This window comes from Hippoglossus hippoglossus, chromosome 4 (assembly GCF_009819705.1).
Source record: "Hippoglossus hippoglossus isolate fHipHip1 chromosome 4, fHipHip1.pri, whole genome shotgun sequence".
In the NCBI taxonomy this organism is placed as follows: domain Eukaryota; kingdom Metazoa; phylum Chordata; class Actinopteri; order Pleuronectiformes; family Pleuronectidae; genus Hippoglossus; species Hippoglossus hippoglossus.
This window is the reverse complement of record NC_047154.1, coordinates 19,842,470-19,854,603: the sequence shown is the minus strand read 5'-3', so window position 1 is coordinate 19,854,603 and position 12,134 is coordinate 19,842,470. Positions and strand designations below refer to the sequence as shown.

Sequence of the window (12,134 nt, the reverse complement as noted above, 5' to 3'; positions counted from 1 at the left end):
GCACGGTAAGCTGCCTCTGCTCCTACACACATTTCACTTAATCTAATTCTTAAGGTGTTTGCTGGTCTTTATTGTTGTTGACATTAATCATTGACTATTTATTACAATTTAATGTGAATCCTTTGATGTTCAGTCTAAAACCTCCCTCCCTGCTAACTGAGACGATGCGGGTCCCAAATTAAATTCACCACTTAACTGCAAACAGGAAGTGATTAATTGAATCTGAAGAGCAGCATGAGGGCTCCTCGCAGGCAAAGCTGGACTCATTTAGATGTATGTGATACTTTTGTCTTTTCTTTTCCTGCTGGAATCTGTTTGCATGATGTATGATATAATGCATCAGAGGGCGATGGAGCTGTGTGACTTTCATGGTGACTCCACACATGCTGGTTACTTTGTTTTTACTTTAAAAAATGGTTTAGATCTGCTCATGTGAAACCAAAAGGAGAGTTTCACTGTGTAGATGGATGCACGTATATATTGTACTTTTACAGTTTATATTTGTATAATTGTATTAAATGCAATAATTCAGACCAGTTGTGTAATTAATTGTAATTATTATGATACAAACATAGAGTAACTGTGTGGGTGGGTGTGGTTAATTAGGGGTGGCAGAGGTCGTCTGGGTGACAGTGACAGGATATCACAGTCAGGTGACTGCTCACAACTGAGGCAACAGCTTTGTCCCACCGAGGCATGGCCATCATGTGAGACTGTTTACAGGCAGACCAGCAGTCATGGGACTTCACTAATGGTCTACAACGGGGACTTTAAAATGGTGTGCGTGTGTGTGGGAGGGAGGTGGGGGGGTATTTGGTGTTTTTTTAACCGCTTTGAATAGAATTACAATTACCTTTCTGAGTAAACTAAATATATAAACGTGGTTATTTGTCTGCTTCTTCAGACTTAACGCTGCCTCTATCATATAGCACCAGTAGACAGGAAATGAGGGAGAATGAGGTGAACAAAGAGCCGAAGACAAGGACAGTTCATGGACACTCTCTTAATCTCTAAACCAGAGGGTCTACATTCGATAAATAATACAAAAACAATGAACGTTTTATGATTTATCCACAAAGAAACATTTTTCAGGACAGACTCCTGTTGTTATCATTTCATCATCATCACTGTGTGTGTGTGTGTGTGTGTGTGTGTGTGTGTGTGTGTGTGTGTGTGTGTGTGTGTGCGTGTGCAGAGGGAGAACCGTCGTCTTCAGGAGGCCAGTATGCGACTAGAACAGGAAAACGATGACTTGGCCCATGAACTGGTCACCAGTAAGATCGCCCTTCGGAACGACCTGGACCAGGTAACGCTGCAACTCAGGAGCATGTTTTTCAAACCGACACCCTTGTTTCAACCTGAAAAAGATGATATATATTAATTTGAAGAATGGATTTGTTTCGTAGGTCTTTGTCTATAATGTAGAGCTTTTACCAATTTCAGATGAGATCATTAAAAACCTTTTTCTCTGACATGAACAGACTGATACCAAACACTCTTCATCAACAGCTCTTGTTGAGCTGCATACACACATGTCATTAAACAATCCACAGCAGCTGCTCTAGACAGTGTCACAGTGAATCTATGCAACTGTATTCATGAGTAAACAGTCGAGATGTTCAGTTTATCGACTCTGTGTTTGTGTTGAGTGAAAATGCTGCTGCTGTCCTACAGTTGCAGATTCTGTTCAATAAAGGGCCTTGTGTGCGTGTGCGTGTGTGTCTGCATTCAGGCGGAAGACAAAGCTGATGTTTTGAACAAAGAGCTGCTGAGCACCAAGCAACGTCTCGTGGAGACGGAGGAAGAAAAGAGACGACAGGAGGAGGAGACGGCTCAGGTAACAGCTGCCTCTCAACATGTCTCAGTGATCAGTTGGTTTAATGGTCCCAGTCAAAGCTTTGGACCATTGCTCAACTCTGTGAAAAAGAAAAACAGACCTTTGATACATTTTTCATGAGGCAACACAACATGTGTTTCCTTTGCTGAACGGCTTCATTGTTTGAGGATATTAACTTAAAAATATATTGTAATGCACATTTAGTAATGAATGCCTTTAGTGAGCTTCTGTCAATGACCAAAGAAAGTGTAACAACATCAGCAAGAAGTGGATTATTATCAATATAAGTCACAAGAGAACAGGTTCAGTTTGCTGTATAATTACAGCAGATTCAAGTTGTTCAGAAATCTGTCGCCACTGTAAATGATACGGAGCATTTTGTAATTAGTATTGATCATCAGCCTAATTAAAGGTTCAGTGTGTAGAATCTAGTGACATCTAGTGGTGAAGTTGCATGTTGCAACTGAACACCCCTCACCTCACCCTCCCCTTCCAAACATGAAGGAGAACATGTGGCCTTCAGTTGTCATAGAAACTCAAATTTGTCCATCTCCCGATGTAAATATAAAGGATTGAAATTTGAACGGCCCATTCTCGGGTAGAAAACAACAACAATTCGTATTTTACATGAAACACACAAGTGAAAACATCCCTAGAATTATTTTATATTACATTTCTGCCAATCGATCCCTTTCACCTAAATCTTACACACTGGACCTTTAAGTCTAAACAAGAAATGATGGACATGTTTTTTTTTATCAGTGGGAGCTGATGCATCTTTAAAAGTTATATTCCACCACAACACAACCTGAAATTAAACTAAAAAGGTAACATGGCCTTGGCTCTACATTTACTGTTAGAGGTGTAGTCAATGAGTTACTATTGATCTCACCATAGGGGCCAGTATTGGTAGAGTTATTGTTTATCGAGCCATAAAGTGAGACTGATGCAGTATTAACAGTTGCATCAGTTCCATGAGAGCTCTGCTGTCGTTCTGTCCCTCGCAGCTGAAGGAAGTGTTCAGGAGGGAGCTGGAGAAAGCAGAGCTGGAGATCAAGAAAACCACAGCGATCATAGCTGAATACAAACAGGTTTGATATTTGAATCACTCATTTGTCCTCAGTGCCTTTTTTCACAAAGATTTGTATATTTACATGTAAATTGTATGTTTGTGTTTTAGTTTTGTGAGCTCTGCAACTTTTTGATAAAAATCCAGAGGTAAAGTAACATATCAGTGTCACTCTGCTCGTTCTTAGCAGAATCAAATACACGTATTGTGGTTTAAATTGTATTTGTAGGGTTTATCCATCAGTGCAGCATAAAGTAAGAGTGCAGTAATTTGACAAGAGTTCCAGGCTAATAAAGGCTGAACTCTGCACCAGGTTAAGAACTGATTGCTCGCATTGAATGTGTGCAGCTATATGAGTGAGAGAGGAGTTTTAATTGAGATTAAAATGACTCTGCTCAGAGGATTTTTTTGGAGAAAACCAGGTCAGAGACATCTTCACTGTGTCTCATTTTGTAGTTTATGTCATCTTTTACACAACCCGACTTCCCCTCTCTGTTTCAGATCTGCTCCCAGCTGAGCACCAGACTGGAGAAGCAGCAGGCGGCGACGAAAGAGGAGCTGGATTTAGTCAGGGTGAGTTTGCACTGTTGAGACACTGTAGGAGGCCGCAGATGCAGGTTTGGAGACGTTTAATATCTTAATTTAAGATAACGTGTCCCGTCACAGGATGAAGGATTTTATAGCTCTGTTGTGTGTTTGAGTTCGCATGAGGCAGTCGGACAAGCCCATGTTGGTAACATCATCCCGCCCACAGAGAACTTGATTGCACATGACTCGTTTAGCCCTTGTCAAACATAAACTCAAACGTTCTGCCGTTGCTCCTTGGGTGCGGTGGAGTACCACCTCACGCCTGGATAAAAATCAGGACATTCTCCTCTCATGTGATGTCTTACAACAGAACATCAAGTTGAAACAGGAAGGCTTGATCCAGGAGAGAGGGGTATAAATAAGGAATGATTATTAAATAAGCAGGAGAAAAGTTGTACAAATCTAACAGATTTTACATTAAAGGCCACAAAGAGCCTTGATGAAGTAACTGTTTGGACTTGTTTACAGTATACAATATGTTTACCTACCCTCTCTCTGCTTACATTGTGCCCGCGCAGAGTAAAGTATCGGGCTGTGATCACTGTCGAGACCTGTTCAGCACCCTTGGGACCCTCCAGGTGTCGTCCCCCGGCAGGGACAACACATCCAGCGAGCCGCAGGACGAGGAGAAGGACGGGCTGAATGAGCAGCTGAGGCATCTGGAGCTGGAGCTGGCCCAGACGAAGCTGCAGCTGGTGGAGGCCAAGTGTCGCATCCAGGTCAGCAGCAGCGTCGAGGAGGGACAGTGATCGATAACATGATTATTGATTATATCAGGGATTATTGAAGCTTCTATGGAGATACAGGGCAAAAATATCAAGTCTGATTCTTCTCACAGAAATTGATATATTAACTAAATCTGTGAGAATCATCCACATCAGATTTTTTATTTAGCATTGATTCAAGTATTTATTCAAATCACTGGAGTTTAATTAATCATTGTCTCAGTGTGCTCACAACAAAGCAAAGGTAGAAACAATGATTTCTCTAAAAACCTAAAATGTCTCTCTGCACTCGTCAACACCTAAGACTCAGTTTTATAACCATTAATACAAAAGCACCTGAACATACCCCCTGTAAGGATCCTTGGATGTGACTGTTATATGGATAAACACTGTTACATGACACAGGGCAGTTAGAGGAACTCACAATAAAGAATGTAACCTGTCAACAACCTCCCTGCTCCTCCCGCTGACTCCCTTTTGCTCCTCTTGTCGCTGCGCAGGAGCTCGAGCACCAGCGCGGAGTCCTGATGAATGAGATCCAGGCGGCCAAGAACTCTTGGTTCAGCAAGACTCTGGGGTCCCTGAAGAGCTCCACCTCCTCGTCCTCCAGCTCCACATCCCAGACGCCGTCCTCTCCGAAGGAAGGTCCTGCCTAGATGACCCCTCCTCCCGCACGCCCCCTTCTATATATTTATATATATAGATATATATATTATCTATATATATATATATATATATATCCCCCTGCAGGGATGCACACAAGAGCTGAGGAACACAGATTGAGGAAACAAGCAGCAGAGAAATGCAGTATTCCTTTTCCAAGTGGTGGCGCGGTGCAGCTCAGCAGCTTCTCTGATGGCAAATAGCTGACAAGATGAGGAGGTGGGGGACGGGAGCAGCCTCCTGTCTTTCTCTTCATGTTTACATCTGAGTGAACAAAAAAACATTTCTTGAGCTTCTCTGCTTCACAGCTGATGTTACAAGTGAGTGTGGGTCACGAGTGAGGCTTTAACTTTCTTTAAAGGGTCAGGGGTCATCGCTGACACTGGTTGGTTTAGTTAAATCTCTAAACTCCGTCTAAGGAACCGGAGTTTATCAAAAGAATGGCATCGCTCATGTAGTGGGACCTTGTGGACAGACATTGCCACTGCAGCGTTATTAGTCCTTTTAACTGATTTTAGGTAGCTGAGAATTAAACCTACAATATGTTCAGTGACAGTGATACAGCTACGTCACATAGATTAAACTGTCACAGCCTAAAAATCTACAAGATCCATCTTCAGCGCAGCAAAGCCACGGGAATCTGAAAAAGGAATACTGCATCCAAGGTGTTAAACAAGAACAACATAGAAGTTGTATTTCTTCATAGTAATATAACGTAAACAATGTTGTCATATAAATATGTATAAGTAATTATTGATTTTTTTAAATAATCCTGTACAGTTCTTTAAGAGAAGAAGAAAAAGAAAAAACATAAGGAAGAGTTTTGTTAATTTTTTTTTCTACTGTTTGCAATTTGAATGTCGTCTCTTTTTCGATGTTGATGTCTAAGCACAGTGTGCGATCGATGTGGTCGAGTCCAAACGCTGAAGAGACAAAGTGTCAATGTGCAGCGGTTCTATTTGTCCCTGCTACTTTTCCATAAAACTGATTTGACGATCATAATCTCGAAATTCAACAGAAAAATCAGATTCCCATCTCATTCCTCTGAGTAAATTGATTGGATTTTCCTGTTTTGCAGCCATAATATTTATAAAACAGAAACGGGCCTTCTTCACTTTCTGCAAATTTCACTCTCAGAATTTTCTTTTTCATTTTTTTAAGTTGCAGAAGGTATTTCCTCTGTTCAATCTTTACAGAAACAAAAATGGCTTCCACGGGGCCAGAAAGGTCACAGCCAAACAAACACTGAGGTGATCTCTCAGTAATGTTGCACAATGTACTGGACGACTTCACTGCTTCACACAGGTCATCAACATTTACTGTAGATAGAAGTCAGTGCAGTACAATTGGAGATAAAAGTATTTTATATATCAGAATTCATCCCTACATTAACAGCAGGTATAATGAACAAGATCAGGCTAAACGCCATCATTGACAAACACGTTGACACTTTGTTTTATCTTTGTTCTGGTTGTGAGTTCAGTCTTGAAAGGACGACAACGTCACTGTGGAAGCCAGAATCTCCGGTGTCCACAGTGGACAGTTGTCAGTGTTGCTCTGTGCTCACAGTTCAGTTAAAAATATACTACAATAACTATAATTAAACTAAAATCTCAAAGCATCTTTATTGATTTTAAAGGAGATTAAGTAAAACTTCTTACCTGTGACATTGATACTAGTATCTGAAGACACCAGGAGGATTGTGTTGTCTCTACTTCGTTGACAAACAGCAGTTAACCAAAAAGTCTCTTTTACTCGAACATGAAAAGTTGTTTTTCATGTCGGTGCCAACAGTCTTGGTTTATTCTCCGCTTTTCTTGAATCGGTGTTTGGACTCACACGTCGTCCGTGTGTGTATGATCGAGTGTTTTGGGATGTGTGTGTATGTATATGTGCGTTTTCCACTGTAACTCAAGTGGCTGAAGTTGAAATGGTTTCTTCTTCACCTGGCTGCCTTTTCTGTTGATGACTGAAGCCGGTGGCTGCGTCAGCTGTGCCATAAGGTTCTCACCACTGCTCCGTCCACCAGTGGTTCTTTGTCTGTGCCGACCTGAACCAGCCTCATGAATCCACCATTTCATCTGGTCTTACAGAAACATCATCATTTTCTACAGTCGCCCTGTGTCACACATCTCCACCTGGAGCTTCCCACAACATCCACCGCCCCCTCGCTAACGGCCACTAAGCAACCCTGCTGGAGGAAATCTCTTTAATAACATGAAAAGCAAGAAAAGGAGGCTGACTTCCCTCATCCCCCTGTGACGATTACAGTGTCGTACAACCAGTGTCATGTAAACTGAGGCCAAGTGGGAGGGAGCAGCCCGTCTTTTATGTGCACTAACACAACATTGATATTTTAACTTCAAGACGTGTGTGTGTGTGTGTTTGTTTAAAAGTTACCCTGAGCACAGAGCATAATTATTTTTTAACTGATGATTGTCGTCGCTGAGAGGACAGCTGCCAATTTATAATCTGCTTCCAACTCCCAGTTAATTTCCACGATCAGCAGGCGGTGAGTCGGATCAGAAGTGTGAATGTGTGTGTGTGACACCACAGTCCCGTTACATGTGGAGCCACTGATCCTCGACCGGTGCGACTCCAACACTGTTTGCTGTACAATATCTGTGTGGCCTGCATTAATAAATTCCAGTTTTTCAGTTCATTGGTGCACTTTGAGATTTTATTGAGTGACTTAACACAATTCTGCAACAGTTGAGATTTTAAAAAGGAATTAAGATTCAAACTCGATGTACTTTATAACGTGTGATATAACAATAAATGGAATTTCTCAGTTCTAATGAAATCAGATTCCGTCGAACATCTTCTAGCTCTGTAAGGTTTTTAGAATCATGGAGAAACGTGGAAGAGTGAGGCCAGTAACAGTTGTGTAACCGCTCTGTCAGACTGGTGATATGACACATAATTATGTTATTAATGTTAAACAGTTAAAAAGTGGTTAATAATAATGATGATAATAATATCACCAGTCTATGTAAAGGTGGTACATAAACCAGGTTCTTTCAAGAATATACACATTTTGAGTGCCTGGAATATTCACATTTTCCCTTTTCATTTTTAAATATTCACAATTCGGACGAAGCCTTCTTTGACTCCGTTTTTTGTGGTGTGTTTTCCTGGAAATACAGATCGACGTACTGCAGGATGTGCTCGACGGCGCTGAGCAGCAGCACGTCGGTGTTCACGTTCAGGTCCAGCTCTGAGGAGTAGTTCTTCACGGGGACGATGTAGGAGGTGGCCATACCCATCAGATCTGCAGCTTTACTCATCTACAGGCACAAACTCTGTCAAGTCACCGTGACATTTTACAGAACATTTCTCAAACTGGATTGTTTCAACCCACCGTCTCTTTTATTACTTGGCTCTTGTAAACCATGGAGACGTCTTTGGCTGTGTTGGGACAGATTTCATCCACATGGGTCAGCAGAGCCACCTGGTGGATACCTGATACACACACACACACACACACACACACACACACACACACAGACTACAGTTATAATATAACTGTTGCATTCTCCACCAGGGCTATTGAATTAAAATCCACAGAGGTGCAGCAAGAGTCAACTTCCTCCAGCAGAGCTCTGAACATCATAACTATCTAACTAGTGCTACAATCCAGTGCAATATACAACACATCAAAACATGAAATGTATCAACATCTGTGTGTGGTTAAGAAAGTTTGGCACAATATAATTCCAACAATATTTTTTCTCAGTTTTCACAGCGAACCATCGGGATTATAAACTAGTCTCTAATATAAAAATATAAATATTAACTAAAAGGTTGGTTTTGAAAACTATCAAAATTAAGTTTCACAAAGTTTTTTTTTTGTTAAAAACTCTACTTTGCTCTTTATAGAGAACGAAGCCATGTGAAGTTACTTTCCTCTGATTCACTTGTCACTGTCTTTTCTCCCTCATTCGTCTGTCCTGGTCTTGGAATTCACAGATTTGATTGGCTGAGTGACGTCACATGAGTTCATTTACGACGCCTGAAGCTGGTCTCTAAGTTTCCTGGTCCGTTAAACCAGCGCCACGAAGGCTAGAAAAGCTGCGCCGGTGAAAATAGAAACGCTTCTTTCAAAATTTGACAATTCTCAATGATTTATTGGTTATAGGTCTCTGGGCCTTTTAGGGAATTCTATTCTACAGAAATCAGTGACAGTGTTTTCAGTTCAGTTGATCTCGGAAGAAAGATTCCAGCCCTGTGCTGTTACACACATCAGACCCCCTGAGGCTACACAGTCATGAAGCCCCGTATGAACGAGGGACAAAGGTTCAGTTTAACGTCTGAAGACGACTTGTTTGTCCTTGGCTCACCCAGATCACTGATGTGCTCCCTGAGCTGTTGGAACGAGGCTCTGAGGCCTTTGGAGTACGTTGCGATTTTAGAGGCGTCCAGCACAAAGGCCACACAGTGGATCTTGTCTTTTAGGCTCGGCCACTTCACGTAGTTTCCAGTCTCTGATCTCACTGCCTGGTCCGGGCAGAACTAGAGGAGACAAAGGAAGAGAGTCGATGTTCAGTAGTGAAATAACACATGTTTGAACCGAGACGTCAGGAGGATGAGCGGACACAACCAGACCACGATCACATTAGAAAACTACAGTAGAGAGCTTCCCTCTGCCAAAGACCCTTAAAGGTTCAGTGTGTAGAATTCAGTGACATCTAGTGGTGAAGTTGCATGTTGCAGCTGAATAGCCCTCACCTCAGCCTCTCCTTCCAAACATGAAAGAGAACCTGTGGAAACCTTCAGCTGCCGTAAAAACTAAAAAGGTGTTTAATTGGTCCAGTCTGGGCTACTGTAAAAAACATGGCGGCCTCAGTAGAGAGGACCCGCTTCCGATGATAAAGTATTTAAATATAAAAGGCACATTCTCAGGTAAAGAAAACATGTACAAATAACCATATAACTTTGCTGTACCTTGTGTCCCTCAGGTACGTGACCTTTAATGACGGACAGGATGTCGTGGAGGGTCAGTCCGGTCATCTCTCCGTCCCCCAGACCCATAGCGTCACACAGCACCAGTCTGGTCGGAACTTCTCTCTTCTGACCACAGATGGTGAACGACTGCAGCTAACACACACACACAAGGAATTCATGGGATGGACGACTGTGTGTGTGTGTGTGTGTGTGTGTGTGTGTGTGTAGGTCACATTCTTCCCCTCAACAATGAAATTCAAGGAAAAGAAAAAAGGGAACAGTAGCTTCAGAGATTCATGCTGCTGCTCCTCTTGTACCTTTTTGGTGAAGCAGGTGGAGGAGGAGCCCACCATGGCCCGGATGGTGACTCGTCCGTTAAACACCGAATGGACTGAACTGATGAAGCTGGACTTTCCGGACCCGACGGGGCCCAGGAGGAGAACCCTGGCTTGAGTCACCTCCTCACTGCTCGGTGTGTAGGAGCTGACGGTCTCCATCAGGCTGGTCCTTCGCCTGTAGGTGGAAATTTAAAGGGATAGTTCACCCAAAAATGAACATTCACCCATTATCTACTCACCACTCACCCACCCACCCCTCCGTTGGGACAAAATGAATGATCCGATTCATTTTTATCAATTTCATCGCCACTGAATTACAGCAAAACTAAAGTTCTCATTGTTCAAACATTATAATGTCTTCGGTGGGGAAGACTGCAGCAACCCTGCTTCCTGAGTCTCTTTCTTCTTCTATTGTTTAATGCTGTCTCAACTTCCTGCAATTGGTTCAAAAGTCTGAAATATCCAGGAAATGAAATGAAAATATAACGTCCTCGAAACTGAATATGATCCTAATATGTCTCCTTTGATTGAATGTAACTTTACTCACTCTTCTGTCCACTGCACATTCCTCCACAAAGGGGGTATATCTGCTGAAGAGAGTTTAAGAGTTAAGAGGACATTTCATGAAACATTCAGCATTTGCAGTGTTCCCCCTCTGAATAGTGACATGCATTATGGGATGGATAAGTGGCAGAACACACGGTGATCGCAGCCAGTTGCAGAAGCTACACTGGAGCTTACGATCAGCACAGAGAGATTCTGAAAGTCTTGGTGTGAAACCGTTCAGTAGTTTACCTGGGACCATCTGTGTCAAACGTCCAAAGCTGTGGAGGGAAACAATCGCACAGATCAGAGGAAGGAAATCCATGAAGCAAAAAGCAGAAAATGTGTTTGATTTCAGATCATGCACAAATAACAGATAATAACAATACAACCAAAGTGACCGTGTCGACATTGTGACAGAGACAAATGAGTGAGTGTCAGAGACTATAAACTGAGATCTTAAGACACATTGAACGTTTCCTTGATAGAAGCCCACAGAAATAAATAAATGTCAGTAAAAAAGAAATCCAGCTGAAACATTTGACCCATTGCTCATATTCTTAAACAAGATTGGAGCTTGGTTTATTGAATGTCACAGTTTTACTCACACTTCTTGTGAATCTGTGTCTTTCAGTTCACCGTTCTGGTTAACTGCTGAACAGAGTGTAAGAGTCAGTGAGGTTTAATCAAACATCCTTCTCTCTAAAAAAAACTCTCTGGTCTGGTTTTACCTGGAAACGTTAAAGTCGGTGCTTTTATTTTGCACTTTTTGCTACTTTGAGCTATACATTTGCTCAGAGCTTCTAAGGCCGTCGCTGGTGAGCTGCTGGTGGGTTTAGCTGGAGTAGGTGATCCAAATGAAAAGCCGCCGGTGGGTTGAGCTGGAGTAGATGATCCAAATGGAGAGCTGCTGCTTATATGGAAAACAATAGTACGTCACAGGAAGACGATCAATAGAACAAAACAAAATGATCCGAATATCTAAAATATGATGAATGTGCCTTAAAAGTAGCAGCATTGTTGATGTGGACTGAGACAAATAAGAGAGGTCCCTATGACGACTCGGGACAAATAAGCCCCGTTGAGTTTTGTGATAAAATATGAGATTGAAATAATAAAATGTGCAAGAATAATACGAAACACAATTGAAACATGTTCAGCCACATCTTACACCCATTAACAGCACTGGACCCTGCTTTAACATCCAATCCTGTCTTTCTTTTTGTCCAATGAAGTCTCACCAAAGCCTTTGCCTTAAAAACAAGTGGTGTGGTGATACATGTTATTCTGAATCATCAAGTAAATAATCAATCTATTAATTAAAAAATAATAATGATCTGCATTATTAGCTCCAGCCTGAGTCAAATCTCTATCACAAAACTGTAAAACTATAAAATGTCATTTTTAATGTGTTCATCTTGCATCGT

General features: G+C 41.8%; 2 protein-coding genes across 7 annotated transcripts in view; one reads left to right on the top strand and one right to left on the bottom strand.

The window, feature by feature from the left end:
• The window catches only part of rabgap1l (RAB GTPase activating protein 1-like), a 100,086-nt gene extending 92,544 nt beyond the window's left edge, over positions 1–7,542 (top strand). For all 6 annotated transcript variants that reach the window (XM_034583767.1, XM_034583765.1, XM_034583766.1 and 3 more), the window contains 6 exons: positions 1,196–1,306; positions 1,733–1,837; positions 2,845–2,928; positions 3,408–3,479; positions 4,013–4,213; positions 4,720–7,542. In XM_034583767.1, the coding sequence (XP_034439658.1) occupies positions 1,196–1,306; positions 1,733–1,837; positions 2,845–2,928; positions 3,408–3,479; positions 4,013–4,213; positions 4,720–4,875 (729 nt within the window). In that variant the 3' untranslated portion in view covers positions 4,876–7,542. The remainder of the gene's footprint in view (positions 1–1,195; positions 1,307–1,732; positions 1,838–2,844; positions 2,929–3,407; positions 3,480–4,012; positions 4,214–4,719) is intronic.
• Positions 7,543–7,548: 6 nt separating this feature from the next.
• Positions 7,549–10,844, bottom strand: LOC117760619 (interferon-induced protein 44-like). Its single transcript, XM_034583773.1, has 6 exons — positions 10,712–10,844; positions 10,144–10,339; positions 9,827–9,979; positions 9,223–9,394; positions 8,244–8,344; positions 7,549–8,169 (listed from the first exon to the last, which is right to left on the bottom strand). Exons 2-6 carry the CDS (start codon positions 10,321–10,323, stop codon positions 7,966–7,968), a joined length of 810 nt encoding a protein of 269 aa, XP_034439664.1. The 5' UTR covers positions 10,324–10,339; positions 10,712–10,844; the 3' UTR covers positions 7,549–7,965.
• Between the last annotated feature and the right edge of the window lie 1,290 nt (positions 10,845–12,134).